General features: G+C 43.9%; 1 protein-coding gene across 1 annotated transcript in view; it reads right to left on the bottom strand.

Moving 5' to 3' along the window:
* LOC138245863 (ATP-binding cassette sub-family A member 9-like) overlaps positions 1–23,577 on the bottom strand; it is a 2,236,336-nt gene that overhangs the window by 117,052 nt on the left and 2,095,707 nt on the right. Inside the window, exons 31-34 of the mRNA XM_069199841.1 lie at positions 17,294–17,385; positions 14,732–14,919; positions 12,503–12,578; positions 7,667–7,761 (exon numbers count right to left, since the gene is read on the bottom strand). Of these exons, the coding sequence (XP_069055942.1) occupies positions 7,667–7,761; positions 12,503–12,578; positions 14,732–14,919; positions 17,294–17,385 (451 nt within the window). The remainder of the gene's footprint in view (positions 1–7,666; positions 7,762–12,502; positions 12,579–14,731; positions 14,920–17,293; positions 17,386–23,577) is intronic.

Below are 23,577 nucleotides of genomic sequence, written 5' to 3'. Positions count from 1 at the left end.
TTGTAGGCCATGTCCCAGGGATTGAACAGTGAAGCCCAAGTGCGCGGCATGGTGCAGGGGGCTTCTGTGTCTGCCGTGTCCGATACCGGTAGCGGTAATGCATGCACTCAACATGTTTTTCTTCTGTCGTCCCCTCCTTTTTGTGGTCTCCCTGTTCTTGTGTGCATTAGCATCATCAGGCGGAGGATCAGTGGCACCGGAGCAGGACGGAGATGCACCCCACATGGCTCTGGAGGGCGACACTACGGATTGGAGTTCACCAGTGGGACGGAGGGCGAGGGGAGTAGGAGCCGACACCAGTGACACAGACTCGTCCTCTGATGGGAGCTCCCTTGTGGTGGTGGCAACATCTGTGCCCCCCGCATCTACAGGTACAGCCGCCACCCCCCCTACCAGCACCGCCGTCCCAGCAGCCCCTCAGCCTTTGCCCTGTGCCCACTCACCCAGGAGGGTGGGCATCACCTTCGCCCCAGGCACCTCAGGCCCTGCCCCAGTCACCCCTGCTGCCCTCAGTGAGGAGGCCATTGACCTCCTCAGGTCCCTCACTGTTGGGCAGTCTACCATTTTGAATGCCATCCAGGGTGTAGAAAGGCAGTTACAATAAACAAATGCATTCCTGGAGGGCATTCATTCTGGTCAGGCGGCCCTTCAGCGAGCTTTTCAGACTCTGACCTCAGCACTGATGGCAGCCATTGTCCCTGTGTCTAGCCTCCCACTCCATCTTCCTCCACCCAGACCCAATCACCTCTACCTCAGCCTAACCCAAGCACACCTTCAGACCAGCATGCACACACCTCAACACACAAGGGAAGCTCAGTCAAATATAAGCACCACACATCCCACAGGTACTCACGCAAGCATCACACACATGCAGACACACCAACATCCACTGCCTCCACTGTGTCCCCCTCCTCCTCGTCTCCCTCCTCCCTCCCAGTCTCGTCTACACTCACACCTGCATGCACTACATGTACAGCCACTAATTCCATCACCAGCACACACGCCACCACAGCCCGCTCACGTGCAGTCACCACCCCCACTGCCATTAACACGTCCCCTGTGTCCTCTCCCAGTGTGTCTGTGACACCACCTCCCAAGATACACAAATGCAGGCACACACCCACCCAACAGCCATCCACCTCACAACAGCCTCCAGCGCATGCACCTTCACCCAAAGTCACCAAACGAACACCTCCTACAACCACAACCTCTTCCTCCACTCCCAAACCCCCTCCAGATACCCGTCCCAGTGTCTCCCAAAAACTTTTCCTGTCCAACCTTGACCTCTTTCCCACATCTCCTCCACCCCGTCTGTCTCCTAGGGCCCGACTCTCCAGGTCCCAACCTAGCACCTCAGCCACAACATCTCCGAGACCAGTGGTGCCTGAAGTCACCGGAATCTGGAGTACACCGGCCAACAAGGCAGCCAGTGTGGCACAGAGCCACAGCACGGACAGTCCCCCACCTGTGAAGCATCAAAAGTTGGCCAGTGCCTGGCGGGAGAGGGGGAAGACTCCAGCCACCAAAGCCGCTCCCAGGGGTCCAAGTGGGAGTGTAGAGTCTGCTGCAACACCTTCCAAGGTGGGGAAGGGCCACAAGAAAGTCAGCAGGTCTGGGAAGAGCAGCACGGCGGAGAAGACCGCCATCATCCCCGCTGCCCAGGAGGCCACCGCCATCATCCCCGCTGCCCAAGAGGCCACCGCCAGCACCTGCCCTGCTGCCCAAGAAGCCACCGCCACCAGCCCCAGGACCGCCAGCACAAGCCCCGCTGGGCCAGAGAGGACCGCCAGCACCAGCCCCGCTGGGCCAGAGAGGACCGCCAGCACCAGCCCCACTGGGCCAAGAGGACCGCCAGCACTAGCCCTGCTGGGCCAGACACGACCGCCAGCACCAGCCCCGCTGGGCCAGACACGACCGCCAGCACCAGCCCCGCTGGGCCATGAAGGACCGCCAGCAGCTGAGTCACTGCAAAGGACCCCGCCACCACAAGCACCGCTGAACAGGGCACGGCCGCCACATGCACCGCTGGCCCATGAGTGCCAATGGCACTGACGCTACTGAGTCCGCCACGAGCAGGATGAAGCACTCTGGGCACCAAGCCCCCTCCATAACCGTTGTAGATTTACATCCACTACCTCAGTCCTTGGCAGGATGAAGCACTCTGGGCACCAAGCCTCCTTTAGAACCAGTGGAGATTTACATCCACTACCTCAGTCCTTGACAGGATGAAGCACTCTGGGCACCTAGCCCCCTCCAGAACCAGTGGAGACTGTCATCCACTTGAGAGATTGTGGCTTTGCACTCCCCAGGAGAAAGCAGTGTGCAACCCACCCTCTGTAGAGACTTGAGAGACTGTGGCTTTGCACTCCCCAGGATTGAACAGTGGGCATGTGGCCCCCTCGTGGATTTGGCGTTGTGCACTCAACCGGCTGAGGTGCCCCCTTTCCCTCCCCCTGAGGTGCCTGTTTTATTGCTATCTGATGCCCCTGCAGTGTTCTCTCCATCATGGTCGGGGAACTTGTGTGGGCCTCACCCATACCGTGTGGGCCCAGTGTTCCACAGACTTCAATGGAGCACTACCTGGGCTACTATTCTTGGTGTATATTTTGTTTATAGTGTGTATATGTATATTTTTGCGTACTGGATTTTAATATATTACAATGGTTACCCTCATTTTCTTTGGTCTTTGCATTCTTCCGGGGGGGTTGGGAGGTGTAACTGTAATGTATCATGATGTATTAGTGTGTGTGTTGTCGTGGGTGAGGGTGGGGGTGTTGCGTGTTGCGTGTGGGTGTCCCTGTTTTTTCCCTCCCCCCTCCCCTGTGTCGTAGGTGCAGTACTCACCGTGGTCTTCGCCGCGGGCGTTCGTGCTCCTGGTAGAGAAGCAAGAAGATAAGGGCTGGCAGTATCTGCAGCTCTGGTTCCATGGCGTCCGGAATCCTCGTGGGGTGTGTAGAGGTGAGCGTTTTGCCTTCGAAGTCCTGTTTCCACTGTGATTTTGTCTGCGGTGAATCCGCCCCGGAAAAGGTGGCGGATTGGTAGGTTGTGATACTGTGGGCGGTACTTTGTCCTCCGCCTGTCTGTTGGCGGTGACCGCCAAGCTGTTTGGTCGGAGTGTGAAAGTGGCTGTCTTTGTTGGCGGTTTCCGCCACAGTCGTAATTCCAATTTTTTTACCACCGCCCTGTTGGCGGTCTTACCGCCGCTTTAACACTGTCCGCCAGGGTTGTAATGACCACCTTAGTCTTCTTCATGTGTGATAGGATGAGTTCAGAATTCTGTTGGCACAAAGGTCGAAAAATCAGTGCTTGTGGGGTGGACATGTATTTAGGCTTGAAAGAAGGTACTCTGTGGGCATGTTCAGTTTCAAATCCTTTACTTAAAATGATCTCAGAGTCGACGGAATCCATGTTTCGGGAAGAGGATTGTGGAAGGGGCTTTGTCTTCTGATCCTTCGGCGAGTCCAAAGATTCTAAGATTCCCCCTTCTATTGCAGTCTTCAAACTCAGTTAGTTTGCATTTGAGAGCAGTGATGGAGTCTTCATTTTTGAGGAGGTGTTTGGATTGCACTGCCAAGAGATCCTCAGTCATGCTTATTCAACTTTTGCCATTCGTTACTCTCAGATTAAGTTCCTTAAGGTCTCTCCTGATCACTGCAACTTCAGTTTGCAGCATGTCAGTGTTGGTCTTTGTGGTCTGAGCAATATCATGGACATCATTACATTTTTTAAGTATCATTTCGAGGGTGGATTAATTCTAATGTTTCTCTTTGATGGGAAAGTCAGGGTTCAGAGCATCATGTTTTGATCGTTTAAGCTCGGTTTTGGTTTCTTTGTCTTTGGGTGGCTTGTGGCCCTTTTGGTCCACCATATTTACAGGACGTCCAGTGCCTTCTACTGAAACAATGAGCATAGGCGGAAGCCCTGGGGTAGAGTAGTTTGGGTTGGACCAGTTGGGGTGATGGGTAGCAGGGAATCAGATTATATGGACTCAGTTATGGCAGCAACTAAAGTTACAACTGAACGTAACTAACCTCCGCTGCAACAGTTTGATCCTGGTTGTAGTCTGGCTGGTAGATCCCCCTTACACAGTACGTGGAGTGCAAGTTCACTGTTAAGATTGGAAGACACAGTTATAGGGATTGTACTGGTAAATGCTGAAGGTAAAGTACCGGTTGTCAGGATTGTAAGACCAGCCCAGAGATCAGGTTCGCAATTGTTGGAAGTTCGATTGAACATGGTATCACGAGAGTCTCTTACAAATTGTTATGCTATTAGCACAGGTGGAATTTGTAGACACATCATAAGACCTGTAAGATTTGAGGCACTGCAAGGCACATTGTTATTGGAGGCCTATGGTGTGGGAGATGGACGCTGCAAAAATCTTAGGTAAGTTAGGCAGGACGTGCCGGGGTGCCATCGGAGCATGACCTTGTAAGTACATTAAAGGCAGCCATCCAGGGTGAAGTTGGAGTGTTGATGGTGATGGCAGGAGCAGTGCAGAGATCCTAAGAAGACTAGGTAGTGTAGGCTGTGAGGGCCACTCCCTGAGCCCTGCTGCAAGGGCCACAGAGGACAATGAGTCCTGCTCATTAGAATAGACAAAGAAAGGCTCACCATGCTGGCACAGCATTGTCGGAAGTAATCCTATAGCCGCAGTGTCCTCCAGATGATCTCTTGAAGGTCCTGGGGGTAGATGGTATCATCTGCAATCAGCCGTGTTTGATCAGCCATGAGGCCAATGCCACCATCTTTAGCGGTCACGTCAGTCTTAGAAGATGAATATTAGACTTGGCCAGCGAGTCAGGGAAACAGACCCCGCGAGGCCCCATAACGTCAACTGCCCTCAAAATAAATGCTCCTCAATGTCGGGGCACTAGTCTTTACTGCAGGCTGTCAGGAGCGTGTCTGGGGCTGAGAAGAGAAGCTTGCAAAGTGACAGACTCGGGAGAGCTTCAAAGGGAGCTGCCATCTTGCACAGACTCGTTCCACACCCCTGTAGAATGTTTTTTTCTAAATGAGTATATTTATAAAAGAAATATGAATTTTAAGTAATTTGAAGCATAATAAAGTTACATACCTTTGTAATAGGAAAAGGCATGAGTGCCCTATATGAATGTTTGACTTGATCAAAATTCTAGATCCCCCTTGTTGGAGTGTGGTGTTTTCTTTGGCATATATGTATGTGCTATTCTATGGAAATTGCCGGTTATTCTTGAAAAATTCAGTAGGGTATATGTAATAAGGAACAAACAAGAGGGGCTTTCAATTGTTGGGGTCAACCTGACTGCATTATTAAAATATACTGAAAGCTGATATTTCAGTGACAATCCTTCCAGAAGACATTTTTCATGTTGTACTTTTGTGCCAGACTATATATTTTGTAATGCCTCGTGTTGCCACACTCATTTGCAGGTATTTTAATATTTATCATTATAACATCTTTACATGTTATTATCACTACCACTGTGTGGTACACGTTCCTGTACATAAAAAGGGCAACTTCTCCTACTCAACAAATTTCCACAAAATAGCATTACTTCATATGGAGGGCAAATGCTCTGCCAAATTCCTACATAACCATTTGGAAAACTGGGCTTGTATGAAAGGGTTAATCCCCCTGATCCAAACAGGTTTCTCTAAAGGATGTAGCATCAAGGACAACTTACTTGCTATATCACTCCTAATTTAGCTTTAGTAGGCTTCACAACAGCTTTTGACTGCATCAATAGGGGAACGCTATGGAGCAAGCGTGAAAACTGGAGCATCCACACAATCCTCCTAAAAGCTATAATAAGCATGGCTTACCAACACAGGGGTAAAAAAACACAAGGCTATGTTCACTTACAATCATGTCAGAGAAGATCCACGGAAAAAAGGCCTCAAGCAAGGCTGCATCTTAATAAATGATTTACTCTTGAAGTTCCTCTCTGCAAGCCCCGTTTTCCCCTCAAATGATGGCCCACAAGTTAAACTTCCCGCAATATGCAGACAACACGTCATAATAGATAAGACCTCTCCAGAGCCAAATAGATCTTTAACAGCACTGAATCAGTATTTCCACGAAAGCAACCTGCGGATAAACAAAAGTAAAGCTAAGGTAGTAATTTTTGGTCACATGGCACAGTTTGGAGGGAACAACCCTGGATAGAACTAATAGCTATAAAAGTCTAGGTTTGGATAGCAGGAGAGGTTATGTAACCCAGCAAGCAGCACTAAAATGAGTTTGTTGGCCCTTAACAATATCTTCATGCAAGTTTTCAACACGATGACAGGGCCGAGCTGGGTCAATGTTACGAGTCAATGTAAAGTGATGGCATTGTAACTGGTATCCTTCATTGGTAAGCTCTTTAAAAGCCGGACTAACGTAATGTTGAACAAACAGAGTATGATTTTATCTGCCCAGTAGTACATCGCAGGATAAGGTGCAACTGGAATTTAATTTCGAAAAGCAGTCATATAGCTACAAGCTGCATTTGTGTCCTACAGTGCTAAAATGAGAAACGCACCATCAACCTCTTTGAAAGCATTACTGAAGCAACTCATACCCAACGAAATGAACTCTTAGAGCATTTATCTGTGTGAAGCTTTGAAATGCTTGCAATGAGAGGAGATCTGGAACAACGGGCTTCCGAACTCCCAGACAGGAAAACTGATGACAAGACGCAAATCTACTATCTCTTAAGTTGACAAGTTAAGCGTTAATGGAAGGAGCCACATCTGTAGGGTTCAGCCATCCAACGAATTCCAGAAAACGATGCTCATTTATTTGGTATAAATGACGAAGAATGCTCTGTACATTTTGAAAAATGCTAAGTTAAATGACATTATGAACCCTGAATTTTTAAATTGTGCATAAACAATGCTTTTTCGAAAATGTTCTGGATATTTAGTTGTAAAAATGTACAGTTTTCAAATTATTTTCCAGAGACTGAAATCATCCAGTTCTCTACAAGGGACAGCCGTACTTGGTATACCTAAAAGTTTGGAACACTTCATGTGTGCACTTTCAGAGTTTGTGGCTTTTTTGCCAACTTAAGTAAAAATATACCATTACAACATTTGTAAACACCCCCGGACTCAGCCTGGGTTGCTTGCTTCTCAATGGTTGCAATTCGAGGTAGGCATTTACACCCCATCATTTTAAAAGTTCACCATCTGCCACTGAGTCATAAGATCACATCATATTTTCTGCGGTAAATGTTGTGCCATTTGTCTCATAACACGTGCCACTTCCGTCTCCTATTATATACATGTAGACTAGAACAAGAAAGGATATCCTGTCAGATTTCATACATAACAAACTGTCAACATCAAGGGGAATGAGTAGCCAGAAATGGAAGCAAGACTTGTTCTGAACACAGGATTTTTTAAGATCCGAAGCCTTGAAAAGTGCACAGTGTAAACGTAATGAACGCAGAACTGGATATGAAATTTGAAAATAGATTTTTCAATATTTTTTTCTAAGTTCATTTTTCATATCTATTACAGAGGATTTTCATTAAATCTATTCATAATCAATAATAATATTTGGTATAGTTCCCCTACTCAATAGTGAGACATACACTGTTCAAAGAAAATGTATCAACTAGAGAGGCATGTTCCTCTCCGACTGCAACTAAATCTGTTATATGACTCCATGGTCTCAAAGTCTCTTTATATAACTCACCACATTCTCTGCTGGTCTTTTGGATCCAGCCCAGTTGAAGGTTCATCCAGGAACACCACTTTGGGGTTAGCAAGCATACTCACTGTGAAACACAACTGAAAGCAAAGACAGATTTATTTTAAGCTTTTTGGAGTAGACACAGAGAAAAGGTTTGGGGTCCCATGAATACCGGGCTTTTTCATTTACACATTGCACCTGCTAGGAAATTATATAACACATGCACAGTGAGTGTTTTGGGCACCCGGTATGCCATCATCACATCAGACTTCCCACCCCTAGAGTATGATGTCCGAGATATTTTGTAAATAATTCTACAAATATTTGAATGCTTAAGTATATATATTGCCCAAACACTTTATTTTTTATATATATATATATATATATAGATATATATATATACACTTACGTATATTACCTACTGGCGGTTGCCAGCAGGTAGCTATAGTTTTCAATAGGAAAAGCATTTATTGACTTGCTTATATCTTTGGTGCCGTTTGACGGATCTTCACGAAATCTTCCCAAAAAAGTGTGACAATAATTCTTGTTGCGCATGGGAAACTTCTAAGTGATCTATCAAGCGGAGTCCGATAAAGTGCATTTCCGTTTTAATTCCCATGGGGATTTTAGATTGACGACAGCCCAAAATGCTGAATGGAATTACACCAAATTTAGAGGGAAGGTAGCTCTTGGTCCTGAAAGAGTGCTTTTTGTTATTTGGTGTAAATCAGTTCAGTAGTTTTTGAAATATGAAAAGAAAACTAAACATACATATCTACTCTCTGTGTATTTGTGAACCCTCGAGCCACAGAAATGCTCTCATTGGATGGTTGCAATCTGACCTGAAAGGTCAGCCATTTTCTGTAACGGGGAATGGTCTTTGGGTCTGAAATGTGGTGACAAAATATTTCAAAGGTGGCATTAGGGGTCAGGGTGGAGGAACTCTGACCACATTAATTATTTAGCTAAGTGGTTATAGTGACAGTTTATGAGTTTCAAAATTGGGAAGATGTTTTTATTTTCACGACTTGGGTATTCACGAATACGTTGCAACGCTCATCGCCACCCTTGTCTAGTGTTGAGATGAATTTGTGAATGTCAGTCAAGATAAAAAACTAAATAAAAATTGACACACTCACGCATTAAGACCGTCATGCACCCACTCACAGATCTAGTCAGACCCTCCTGCACCCACGCACAGACCCAGTCAGACACTCATGCACCTACTTTCAGACCTACTCACACACCCACTCAGACCCCCACTCAGACACTCAAGCACCCACTCACAGACCCACTCAGACACTTAAGCACACACTCACAGACCCACTCGGCAACTCACACACCCAGTCACAGACCCACTCAAACATTCATACAACCAGTTACAGAGCAACTCACGCTCCCACCCACAGACCTACTCAGACACTCACACACCCACTCTCAGACCCACTTAGCCAGTCATGCACCCACTCACCCACCCACTCAGAGTCATTCACATACTCACCAGGGCACTCAGACACACACACACTAACAGACCTATTAAGACACTCATGCACTCACTAATTGACTCACTCAGACACTCATGCACCTACTCACAGACCCACTCAGATACTCATGCACCCAATGACAGACCCACTTAGCCAGTCATGCACCCACTCAGACTCTCATGCATACACTCACATGCCCACTCGCAGACCCACTCAGACACTGATACACCCATTCACAGACCAAGACAATCATTCACCAACTCACAGACCATCTTAGCCAGTCATGCACCCATTCACAGACCCACTCAGACACTCACAAACCCACTCACAGAGCTGCACAGACACTTATGCGCCCACTGACGGACCCACTCAGACACTCATGCACCCACTAACAGACTCACTCAGACACTCATGCACCCACTAACAGACTCACTCAGACACTCATCCACCCACTTACAGACCTACTCAGACCCTCTCACACCCATTCACAGACCAACTTAGCCAGTCATGTACCCACTCACAGACCCACTCAGACATTCACACACCCACTCACATACTCACTCACTCCCACATCCACTCACAGATCCACCCAGACACTCATGCACCCACTCACAGACCCTGTGAGACACTCATGCACCCACTCATTTTTTTTTTCTCCCAACGTGGATGTTCGTGAATCCCCCATGACACTGAACACGGCCCCGTGTATGGTCATAGACCTACTTAGACATACTAGCACCCACTCACAGACACACCTACACACTTACGCACACATGCTATTTTATCATTGTTTGAAAGAATGCTTACGCCATAGTGTTCTTGAAATATTATTCCTTATAATCATTATGTAGTTGACATAAGAGACTTATAGAATTTATTTAACCTGAGAGGGTACTCATGTTAGATTAGTTGGCCAGAGTGAAGGCCAATATTGTTTTCTGTGTTTTAACCTTCAATGTGCAGTCTGCCTTTGAATGTTTTTCTAAAGCTGCAGGTGTCAGGATCCAAAACCAAGTTATTGGGGAGCTCATTGTTTGGGATGATAAGAAAATTCCAGCTGAGTGCTTATTGAGGATGAGAGTAGTATCCTGGGCTGGTATCTGTAACTCTTGTGAAATTCCAGAGCGTGAGGGTGTAACAAAGTCAATGCCGAAATCCCAGGAGGCCGATGTGTCAAATGGCAAAGTATAATTTGTGGTAATGTTTTTGAACTGGCTAAGGTATTTGCCAATTAAATCATCCTTGGAAGAAACAGGATTTAGGTGAGGTTTAGTTAGCAGGAAATTTCAGCTTCCCTCTGCCCTTAGCGAAGAGTGGACCTTAGTTAGATGCTTCTCTTCAACTCTAATTTTTGTGGCTTCATGCTGCCATGCCTCTGTTGATGGAAACTTCTCCAGAAGTTCTGTTGTGCTGACTACTTTCCTGATACCATAGAATATTAGCATAATTAGGAATTTATATTAAATTGTTAGGCAGGAAAACTTGGATTTGTACTGTATGCATCAATTGTTTTTCCTCATTATCTGCATTATCGCTGTTGAATCAGAGGTCTTTTACATGTTGGTTAAGTTTCATATTGTACAACATTTTGATTCACCTTTGTGTATTCGGTACATATATTCTATGATTTTTAGAGTCATACATGTAAGTCTGACTTTGAGTCTAAATAAAGCCCTGTGAACTATAATTGGTCTCTGAAAATTGAATGTGTGACTACTGAGTTACACTGTAATTAATTTAAGTAGTTTGATGCATTGTCTCCTCACCCTTCAGAACAGAGAAGAAGAATTAATCGGACTCGAGCATTTAGAATTAGGGCCCAGGACTGGATCAGTGTGGCACTTGAAAAGATATGTGTGAACATACAAGCATTGGAGGTGAGTGTGCAGGTAGCCGCCTGCTGTGGAGCATATTTTTTCAATCAGTTAGATGGCCTTTGGGTGGTGGACTACTGAGACCAGTCCCCGTGGCCTGTTGTCCCAAATAATACCTTTTTACACTGTGAATATTTAAGCACAAAGCACTATAACCCATACTTTCAAAAGTAATTATGGAGTTGTGAGCTGATGTACTACCCAGCTTGGCATACCCTGACTGCTCGTAATCAATGGGAAAGTGGTGGGGAAGTGAAGGGCAAAAGGCCAGTTATGCTCACTGTCACTTCTCCGATTGCATTGTAGTGCAGTCACTTCTATTTGCATTCAGATAAATAACAACCTCAAAGGTTGAAAAGCTGAGGATTCATCTGAAGCAGATTACATATTTATTTCTTGTTACTGTTTTGTTTTTTCTTATCAGAACCTTAGGAGGATATTGCTAGAACACTTGATTAATCAAACAGTTGTCTTGTGTGTCAGGGTATAAGATTATCCTACTTTAGAAAACGAAGGTAATTATCTTACATGCACCAATTAAAGTCTGTTCGTCTGCCCAAACAGCTGATAGCAATGCACTAAATGCTATGTAGTTGTATGGCTACCTGCCGAGAATTCAGCCTTGAATAGATTACACTGTTGATAAGGACCAAAATATAACTAATACAATGGAAGTCAATGCGATTATTAATAAAATAGCTCATTAGTCTTACGGTTATGCACAATTACATTTAGCATTTTATTCAGTACCCTTCCCTGCCACCGTAATCAATGTTTCCTTAAAGTAGATGATAGTGCTCCTTCATTATTTCCTTATTGAAAAGAAAGAACCACAGAACCAGCCAGAATAGTATCATGTGTTTTTAATGGAGCTGGTTGGCTTTTGTCGAAAAATACCACAATTCCTTTAATAGGTAGACTTCCTGTTACAGATGTAGGCTTCTTGTTTACGTTCCTGTGTCATGCATTTAAAAAAAGGTATGATGGCAGAGACATTAACATTCAGTAATTAGTGTATTACTTAATTACGTTTTTAACTAGAAAAAAACCCATTTCACCACTTTTCCCCTTTCTTGCGTTCTTCAGGATTATTGCAAGGGGTATGCCATAATTTATAAACATTTTGATAAGGCAAGACGTGATGATATCATTTTAAAGATTTATGAGATGTGTGGTTTTGAACTTTGAAATTCTGAGACGAAATTGGAACTGTGGTTACAAAGAAATACACTCCGTGGTGGGTAGAGGAGTTAGTTGGATTTATCAGAATGTAGGATCATGGCAAATATATGAAATTTAGGACTAAGTGCCTGAAGGCAGTCAGAAATTACTAGGTGCACATCCCTATTGAAAGGTAACAGAAGGTCACATCTAGCAATGTCATTGGGGATAACAGGCCATATAATGTCACTTATGTTACTCTAATGATACTGGATAGTTTACGGTACTCGCAGCGTTAAACCATTTTGATGTATTCTCACCTTTCTCTTTATACCTTCAGGGAGTTTTTTCACGGTTGTCTTCAAGTGCTCATTTAGCTCCAACGCATCAGTCACGCTGTATTTAAAAGAAAATGGGGTGCACATTTATACCTCTGCTTATTTTGCTATTTCTGCTTTCTTCCAATACCTTTCCGATAGCTGCCAACTCACTACTGGATATCAAGGGGTGAAAGTGAGCAACACACTAGACTACGTCCATTCTGAGTTCTATGCTATCACCTCATTCTGTCAGATGGACTTTGGAATCTACATCATTCCAGCAATGTCCTTTGACATTTGCACCAACAACGAATCCTTTAGCCTGCACACAACATGGTAGTTTTCTCATGTTATGCCGATTATGTGGCTACGAACCGAACGTTAGGAAGTTAGGCAAGAGTACAAAGGGCCCAAAAACTAAGGGTGCTCCCCTGTTACAACTTCCCAGTTTGGCACTGTTTGGGCCTCTTAGAGCCGTGGGTAAGACCCCACCTTTCCATCTGCTTGTTATGTACAGTATGTTTTGTAAACATAATGAACTCTCACAGCACAGTCTTTCAGTACATGCAATGAAACATAGGCTAGTAGCACACTGAACTGAATATAAAGTAATTTTCAAAGAAATACTGAGCAATTCAGGAGACTTTTATCAGTAGAGATCCTGTGCAAGAAACTCTTGAACATTGAGCATAATACACACTAGAGCTAAATACATGTCAGCTGCAACTCTCTTCGTTATTTATGCTCCACACTAAAAAGCCTATGAATAAATTAATGACAGTTATCCATAGTACATCACTGAACATTCCTTAATGTTTTATTTGTAGAAGCGTTTGATCTAATTGTCGCGTTATTCTACTTCAGTTATTTGTTTCTTTGTTAAGAGGGTGTCTTGATTATGCCTGGGTGAAATTTAAATTATGCCAGGGTAATTTGTGTTATTTTGTGGATGTCGTGTTATGTCTCTTACACAAAATTCCTTTTGTCACGCCACATCATGCAATTATCACTAACATAGGAAGTGACAGACACTATAGTGAGGGACTATGAGGGAACAGAGAGTTGGTGATGGCTAAAACAAAGCAACTCAGTAGAAACCACAATTGTACACTTATGAGTTAATCCATCCAACTCCTTAACTGCAAACTTCCAATGACTACTTGTACCTCTACATTTAGATGCTTCAAAGTTGCTACTGCACATTCTCCTTCAACTACAACCTGGCTTCCCACCGAAGCTCAATTCGAGCTTCAATGAAAGATAATCAAATTGTGATGGGAAGAGCTGTTGAGTGACCACAGGATAAAGACGGCAATATTGACTCTGAACAAATAAGCAATATCTTATCAGGGACTATGCTCAGTATTTGTATAGGAAGAATCATTAGCATTAAAGATGGGCCTCCAGAAATCTAAATATAATTTAAAGAACTTTACTTACAATTCTCACTTATGTTTAATAAAGGAAATGTGTGAGTTGATGATGCGTCTTCTCTGGAGGTATGTACATAACATTAAGTTACATTAAATGCTTAACAGTATCACTGCTTGTATTCAGATTTTTAAAACGGAGGATGTACCTCTTATTCTTATCCCGTGCACTTAGGCATGACAATCATTCTATTACAGACCTTGGTTCCATCTTAGGTTGTCATTCCAAGACACCTTTTCCCAACCCCTAATTTACAGATACCAGACACATCGGTAATACCAGCATAGGGAAAATCCAGCCCATTTTGAGTTGGACCCTAATGGTAAGTGAATGAGGAATTACTGTGGTTATTATTAATTCTGGGTCTGATTCCCCTGCTAATGCTCCGTTTTATGCTGGACTTTCATATGCAAATTTTGACCATTTTCATCAACTTGTGAACAAAGCAGCAGTTACTCGTACGACCTGAATTAAGAGGCCACTGGTAATGAAGGCCTAGACAACGTTAAAGTATTGTTTTGCAAAACCTAAACTATCAGCAGAGATGACTATCGAGGTGTTCTTATTTCTGAGATGAAGATTCAATATATTCTATAGAACATTATTTATTGTTTCACTTTGGATTTTCTAATAGGATATAAAACAACACAATTTTTGTACCGCACACAGAGAGTCAAGTACTTAGGCTGGTATCATTCATTACTCAGTGTTTCAGACCCGTTCCTGCCCATTTGCAAATCGAACATGGAGATATTCATCTGATTGACTACTGATGCATAATGCCCCTTCAAACTTTACCTTTTGATAGCCACTGCTGCATCCTCTTTCCTCATTCCTTTTATAGCAGCGTAGACCACCAAATGTTGCTCCACAGTTAGACCAGGCCACAATGCGTTCTCTTGTGGACAATATCCAAGGAACCCAGTCGATTCAGTGTCTCTCTCCCTCTGGGAAGTGACAGCAGTCTGGAGCTCTGCCAGAAGAACCTGAAAACATATCACAGTCCACTTAAAGCTACACTTACATACAAATAAAATATTATGAGTTACATACACTCTCATTTTAGTTTTCATTTGCGCAGAAATAACAACCATATATAGACATGTATACTAACATAATCAGACAAGCTGTCTTGATTAGTAGCTTTTTTAGTCAGTAACAGACACAGGGCATTATTCAAAGAAATTTTCTTAAACGACCACCCGATGTACACAAGGATACGCATGCCATCGACCTTATTCGAAGCTTCTCATGTGGACATGGCTTTCAACAGATTTTATCTCACCATCACTAGATAGAGTAAGAATGAGAGAGTCTTAATATGATTGGCTATGTATGGGGTAGCGCTTGCACCCCATTGCCTGATACTGCCACTGCCCCTAGCGATATAGCGACAGTACAAACATTATAGTTTTATGAGAATCTATTCATTGTGATGAAGTTAGAAATTAACGTAGAAATCCAAGAAATCAATACATTAGTTGTAGGAATCCAATGGAAGGCATTAATGATGGTGATCACAAGGGGGTTGGGAGCACACTGTGTCACATCACAACACATTTCGCCCCTTTGTGCTTACTTGAATATTAGCTGTAGTTTTTCACAAGAGTTGGTGCAGATAGTATTGTACATCTCTAGACACATGTTTCTGGATTTGAGTCAGCAAGCTGACGAGCTTTGTAGCTGCACCTGTGTGTCTGTGAGTGGTACTGTGACCTGGGAAGAATTTGGCAGTATTTCTAGCAACCCCATATGATTTTATTTTGCTCTCTACTGCTTCTGCTCTCTACTGATGAATGGCTAAATCCAGAAATATGTGGCAAAGTTATGAAGCAAAGTCTGCACCAACTTTTGGTGAAAAACGACTGCTAATTTTGAAGTAAGCGCTAATTGTGTACTGCATTTAGCAGTGCACTCCCAGCCCCCTTCAGCATTGATGATGATAATCAGGGCTCTTACACTTCCTTTAGCAACCAAGATAGAACACTTGTGCATGGATAGTCAACAAGGCACTTAATCCCTGATGGCCTGGCAATACCATTATCTGAACACTCAGAACAGGCATGTAATGTTTTTAGGTGATGTTTCATCCAGGTTCATGTCTGGGGAACTCTTTCCTAACATTCGGCCTTCTACCTCATTTCCTTTTAAAATGTAGTTATAGAAATTTTGGATCTCAAAAGCAGGACAAACTGAGAGCCAAGGCTGGAGCACCATGGCAGCAAGCAGGTGAGATGCTTGCAGTACTGAATTGTCCTGGAGGATTGTAGAATGCCAGTGTGGATGTGTGCGCTCATTGGAGTAGTTTGTGTTCCTGCCTTGGTATAATACCTATGTAGGAAGAAGTGTGGCTGGAGAAGGACAACTTGGTCAATGTGGAGTGATAATGGAGAAATTGGAGGGCAACTGGGTGTGAATGGAGGTGAGTTTGGTTGAAAGAGTCATCTTTCCTTTTGTGTGGGTAGTGAGGTATGGCTGGGTAGGCAGTTGGTCTTTTCTATGGACTTTAAAAAACATATAAAAAAATTAGCATCTCTAGGATGCTAAAGGGAGGTCTGGGGCTAGTAATGAAAGCTAGAGGACAGATCTTTCTCCTACTTTTTAGGTCGTTGGGGGCAAGAAGGACTGGTCATAATCGCTATATTTTATATTTATATTTATATTTGGTTTACCTGTAGGTACTAATGCCTAGTTCATTCCATCTTCATCCTCCTATAGGCACTAATACCTGGTACATTCCATCCGCTATGCCTGAGGCCTATAACTGTGAAAGCTGTTAATTATCATCAATGTTTTAATAAACTTATAGCCCTCCGTAGCAGGGCTATACCAAGCATTAAAGTCCTGCTTCCTTGTTAAAGGCCCGAGCCAAACCGGGCATTAAAGTCCCACTCCCTTGTTAAAGGCCCTCGCCTTCAGCTCGGTGCTTTAACACTATAGCGGGCCTTTAATTTCTGGTATAGCCCACTACGGTGGGCTGTAAAGCTATATTAGAAACATTGCAGAGTGAAAAGGGGCTACAAGGCTTATAGCAAACCACTAGGCTACATATAATGACAATGTTTGTAAATTTGTTGTTGATTCAACTTCTCAAATGATTGAATCTGTCGGAAGAACAAAATTAAGGTGGTTATTCATTAACATTGTGTCTAGGTGCTTGTATGGCGCAAACTGACATAAAGCCATCAAATACGCCAGTGGGAACAGCACAAAATTGTACAAGACGATGTGAGTGCCAACACAACTATCATGAATGACAGTACTCATAAAAGGAAATGAAACTGTTAGTATAATATTATATATAAAATATCCACAGATAAAATCATTGTGGAAAGCAGTGAATTAAATATTATGTTTTACCTGCCCAGCAGTTGGTTTTGTGTCTCCTGTTAGCATACGAATAGTCGTCGATTTCCCAGCTCCATTGGGACCTAATAGTCCCAATATCTCTCCTGAAACCAATCAGAAAATACCCTCCACGTTAAGGCTGTCGTGCAATTGACACCACAAAGTGTGCCCTGTATCAGGACATCTGTATAAAATGCAGTTTAATGATCTTTGAGTAAAGAGATTGAGACCAAATATGCTTCTGCTCTGGCAGAATGTGAGAATCATACATGGAAAATACATGCCACAGTTAAAAGGCTACAGTTATTACTTAATCTGCATTGATGACTTTCATCTGATTCCTATGCATGTACAGCTAGCGTGGTGTGTGATACTGAAAGAGATTTTAATTCTGAATTTAGGAGGCACTTCTCCAGTCTTGGGAATTGCCTTAAACTCAAATTCAGTTAAAAAAAGTAATTGTTTAATTCAGTGCATGTTTCTCTTAGTGACTGGTAGTATGTCTCAGGAATCATATTTAGTGTTTTATGGGGTTATATGCCAAAGTATTACTTTTTTTCTAAAGCCTTATATATTGGATATTAGGTTGTACTAACTGAGATGCAAGACAGCGCTCACTGGGAAAGTTTGTCCAATATTCAATATTCAAGGATGCATGAATGATGGTTAAGCTTGGCCCCTTGAGATTTGAGGATGATTCTACTTGTTATGTGTAAACACCACCACTTCCCTCAACTGCAGTGTTTCTGAATTTGATGCCTTCATTGGAACCTGAATTGCCCTTACCAGTTCTTCCTAATAGTAACAACTTGTTGCCAGATTTCCATTGCCACTAAGTATCCCATTAACATTAGGCACAGCAACAGCACTACTGTAGTAGCGTGTTTTCCAGTGACAAAATAAGAAATGTAGAACTCAGTCTAAAATAAACTTATAATAAACATGAGGCTTCCTTCTTCTCTGAAAATCACAGTACATCACACTACATTGCATCAGCTCCTGACCCTCTATAGTTGAAATATGACACAATGCCATCCTTATATTCCTACTGAAACTACAAGTCACAGATAGACTGCAAAATAAGAGAAATGAGTTTACCCCCAAACCTCAATTATAACAGTACTATGTGTGCTACTATAACTATTTACTTGTATGATATAATATTTGAAAATACTAATATAGATTCTACCTGTAGTATAGTATGATACATTTAACTCAGTCCTACATATCTGGGAGTATATAGCTCATGTCAAGTTTCAGGGCCTCATTTATGAGGAAATCACACAGTGTGGCACTGCAAGCCAGCTTGGTGTGCTGCATGATTTTGAAAGTGCAGGGATGTGTCGTATTTACAAAAATAAGATGCATCCCTGTATTTTTCCCAGCGCTGGCACACTAACTGCTGCCTAGCGCCTACACAGGCCCCCTTGCACCATTGTGCAAGGGTGCCTGCATAGCAGTGATGATTGTTTATGTGCAAGAAGGGATATCTTCATGCACATAAACAATCATTAATGGTGTTTCTATGTGTGCTGCAGAAATATTGTTATTTCTCTCCATAGTGCCACTTTAATGCCACTCCTGTGGTGGTGTAGGAATCTGAGACATTCCCAGCTTTGTGAGTCTAGGAATGCATCAGATTCCGTCAAATTCCATGGGTGTTGCGTGGGAACTCCCAGGGCAATACCCATGGAATGCCCCTTCACACAGAGTTATGCGTGAAAGCGGGGCATATTTACAGTGCCATGAAAAGTCACTCAAGGTGGCTTTGCATGGTCTTGCAAATATGGACCAGCACACTGCGCCACCGGAGTGTAAAAAAATATGATGCTCCGGTGACGCAGTGTGCCACTAGAGTCTTGTAAATGAGGACTTAGGAGGTCATTATGACCCCGGCGGTCGGTGTTATAGTGGCAGTAGTACCGCCAACAGGCTGGCGGTACATACCGCCATATTATCACATTGGCGGTTTGGCTTCCACACCGACCGCCACGGCAGAAACAACCGCCGGACTGGAGACTACAGTTTCCAGTCCAGCGCCCGTCACTAGGCCGCCCACGGGAATATGACCCCGCCCACCACCATGGTTTCTGTGGCTTTTTTACCGCCATGAAAACCATAGCGGTAGGCACTATCAATGCCAGGGAATCCTTGCCTGGCACTGGTAGGGGTCTCCCCCTCCCCAGAGTCCTTCCCCACCCTCCCCCTTCCCACCCCGACATAAACACACCTTCACACACAGACATACACACGCATACACACATGCATACCCACATTTACCCATGCATGCATACATCCATGCACACACACATCCACACACACTGACATACATACAAGCACACACACATTCACACATCACAACATATACGCACACTCACATCCATTTATACACACACGCATTCCACACACCCCACACCTGCATGCACACACACAGAAACATTCACACACACACCCACACACACACACAAAGCACCCCCCTCCCCTTTCGGGGCACCCGACTTAACTGCTTGCAGGGCGTCCTCCGGCAGGAGACGGGACGCAGCGCTGCTGCCAGCAGCAGCGTCCCCAGCAGTACACCACCGTGCTGTATCATGGATCATGATACAGTCGGCGGCGGTCTACTGGCGTGGCACTGCTGCTGCCAGCAATGCCACCTTACCGCCGTCCGCCTCCATGACCGTAGCCGGATTTCTGCCAGCCTTCAGGCGGAATTCCGGCTACGGTCACAATGTGGTGGTCGGCTGGTAGCCAGGGCAACGGTCTTTTGGCAGCCGTTGCCATGGTGGGCGGCATTTACCACCTATGTTATAATGAGGGCCTTAGTTCTTTGGATCGTGTTTTTTTAAACTGAAAGAATTAAACCAATGTAGAAAAACAGAAAAGCAATGAGTGGAATGAATGAATTAATCTCAGCCACTTCATTACTCACACTCACACTCCAGCCCATCGTTTTCTACCCAGTATTTAATCTAGACATAAACCAGCCAGTGCTGATCAGTCTTGGTACTGTGCTGATAATAACAGTCTATCCTGAACTGCTAGTCCAGGTCCACTCATTAGGGCGCCATGATCAACTTTTAACTGGTTTCAGCATTTAATGTTTCATCAGTGAGTTGCAGCTTGAGTCCACTGGTATACTAGGCATGGGACCCATGTCTGGACATACCTGTTGCACTTTGAGCATCCCACAAAAACAAAAACAAAATGATGGATGGAATGCTTGAATGACTCTCACTCACTGGTAATAAAACGATGGCCAAGGGAAATGTACAGTAGGATTATTTTTTGAAAGACAGAATTTCTGGTTTCCTATGACTTCTGACATAGAAATACGACTATACTCCTTTTTGGACCATTCTCCACTTCTGATACCTATCAAATTGGATTGCAGGCACCAAGGAAGTCGAATCATTGAGAATATGTACTGTCTATTGCACAAGATTTACTGCAAGATTCATGATGTAGGGCTGAACAATGTTAAGTAGATGTATTTCTGTATGCTTTGAATGGCTAAATATTTATGACTGAACCAGTAGAAAGGAAAGAGCATATTAAAGGCATGTGAAACAAAGACATGCTTTCTGCTGAACAATGGCAAACAGCATGAAATGCATGTCCAGAGATGCCCATCACTAGCTGGATTGATATTGGAAGGGAAGTACTATCACTGTGAGTACAAATAGTGCAGTTAACTGAATATACCATAGTGCTCTTGGGAAGACTGATGTTAACATGCCAGCAGTGTGCTCTTGCTCAGTGAGTTAAATGTATGCATCGTATAGATATCAATTCATCTCCAAAGTATGAATCCCAGCAAGTCTGACTAAGCCTTCTGTCCTGGTGTTGGTAAATCAAATTACCTAATTATAACACATGTTCGTCACAGTACTTAGAAACTGCAGAAATGTGTTATTGTTAGACCTGACTGCCTTGGCTGATAGTCTCAAAAACGTTTTGCTTTGACCCCTCCTGTTTTGCTGAATTTGTTGGCTTTAGGACTCTGTGCATTTTACCACTGCTAACCAGTGTTAAAATGTTTGTGCTCACTCTTCTAAACATGGTAATATTGGTTGATGTACAATCAGCACATTTAATTTACTATTAAGTCTCTAGAAAAGTGGTTTTACATGTGTCCAGTGTCTCTAAATGAAATGCTACTAGTGAGCCTGCAGCACTCATTGTGCCACCCACCAAAGTAGCCTCTTTACTCAGGCCTGCCATTGTACCCTCCATGCAGTTTTAAACTGCCATTTCAACTTGGTAAAAATAATCTTTTTGCCAGGCCTCAGCCTTCCATTTTGATACATATGTCAGTGTATTTAAGGAGCTGGACATGCATCATGTCTTGCCAGTGAAAAACGTATTTTTAATTTCTGCAAGGCCTACAATCTCCCATAGAATTAAACTGGGTTACCATATTACATTTAATAATTGATAACGTTTGATAGGGAGCCGGTAGGAATACCAGTTTGGTATTAAATGATTTGCAATTCAAACACCTCTGTAGTGGCAAAGTCGAATTATAAGTCACATTTCTGAAAATGGCACTTTTAAAAAGTTGCCATTTTCTTGTCTTGACTATTTGGTGCCTGCAGTCTGTTTCCTGGATCACATGAAGAGGTGTAGTTAGCAGTTGGCCTTTGTTTATTGCTCTCAGGCAGTAATGGGGACTAGGGCCCTAATTTATACTTTTTGGTGCAAAACTGCACCAACGCACTTTTACACCAAAAAGTTTAGCACCGGCTTGCACCATTTCTGAGCACCAGCCGGGCACCATATTTATGGAATGTTGTAAGCCGGTGCAAAGGGTAGGCTAGCATCAAAATAAATGACGTTAGCCTGGTGGGGCTGGCAGTATGGAAGAAGGGGGTTTTGCACCAAAAATTACATAAGGCAGGTTAGAGTAAAACAAAAATGACTCAAACCTGCCTAGAGTCATTTTCTAATGCAAAACCATCCATACCACATGAATTCTGTCTTAGCAAAGACAGGAGTCATGCCCACCACCCCAATGGCTAGCACTGGGGACCAGGGTCCCCTGGGCATGGCCACTGCCCCCGCTGCCATGTAGGGGTGCCCACTTCAGGGCCCCCAATGGAACTTAAAAAAAATAATACTTACCTGTACTTACCTATACCCCTGGGATGGGGTCCCCCATCCTCCGCTGTCCCTCTGGTGTGGGTGGGGGTGTCCCTGGACCCTGGGAGGCCACCTGTGGGCTTATCCCGTGGAAATAGGCCCACAGGTCCCCTAATACCTGCCCCATGCATTACAAAATGTTGCAAAGCAAGGTTTGCACTATTTTATGACCCCTCCTCCCCCTCTATGTGATTTTTGCACAGGAGGATAAATAAGGCGCTAGGGTCATTTTTTGCCCGAGAACACCTACCTTGCATCTCATTGACGCAAGGTAGTTTTCCGCAGGGAAAAAATTACTTTAACTACAAAAGTTTGGCGCTAGAGATGTCTAGAGCCAAAATATAAATATGGAGTTAAGCTTGCGCTGGATTTGCTTAAAAAAAAACAATGACGCAAATCCGGTGCAAACAGAGTATAAATGTGCTGTGCTATTGGCCTCTGCTGGAGTTCTTTTTCCCAAGAGGTGCCCCCAGGTCCTAGACCCTTTGCTAGCATCAGAGTGTACTCCTCCAGACCCAACTGTGGGTTGCCTCAGGAACGACAAAGCGCAACGCAGAATCTCACATCGTAATACATCACAGCTCCTTAACGGCAGCCTCGTGGGAAACAACACAGCACAGTGCAGGACCCCGCGTCACAGCACCTAGCAGCTCCTGATCGACGGCCTCATCAGAACTGACGCAGCATCTTTTCATCTCTATGCAGGACCTCTCATCGCAGCACCATGCAGCTCCTGAGTAGCAGCCTCATGAGAACCAAATCTGCAAGATGCAATTTGATGCAGCAGCTTGCAGCTCCTGATCGCCAGCCCAATCAGAACTGACGCAGCAAATCTTAGTCCAAGTACAACCAGGTACATTGCCCAGCAGGCCATACTTGGTCCTGTACCCAGCCCGTGCTCCATCAAGGTCGGCATTAACTTGTAACTTTGTCCTGGTACGGCATGATCAGATAACCCCATTTGATGCTTTGAGCATTCAGCTCTACTTTTTCCTTAAACTTTGAAATTTCTTATCTCCAGTTCTACTTTTGTCATTCCGGTATCATTTTATTCATTACAATTTACTCTATTATTTCTTGTGTTGTGTTTTTAGATTATTACTCTTTGAGTGCTCCATAAATACTTTACACATTGCCTTTAAGTTAAGTCTGATTGC

Source organism: Pleurodeles waltl, chromosome 7 (genome assembly GCF_031143425.1).
Source record: "Pleurodeles waltl isolate 20211129_DDA chromosome 7, aPleWal1.hap1.20221129, whole genome shotgun sequence".
Lineage (NCBI taxonomy): Eukaryota > Metazoa > Chordata > Amphibia > Caudata > Salamandridae > Pleurodeles > Pleurodeles waltl.
This window is presented reverse-complemented; position numbering and strand designations above follow the sequence as displayed.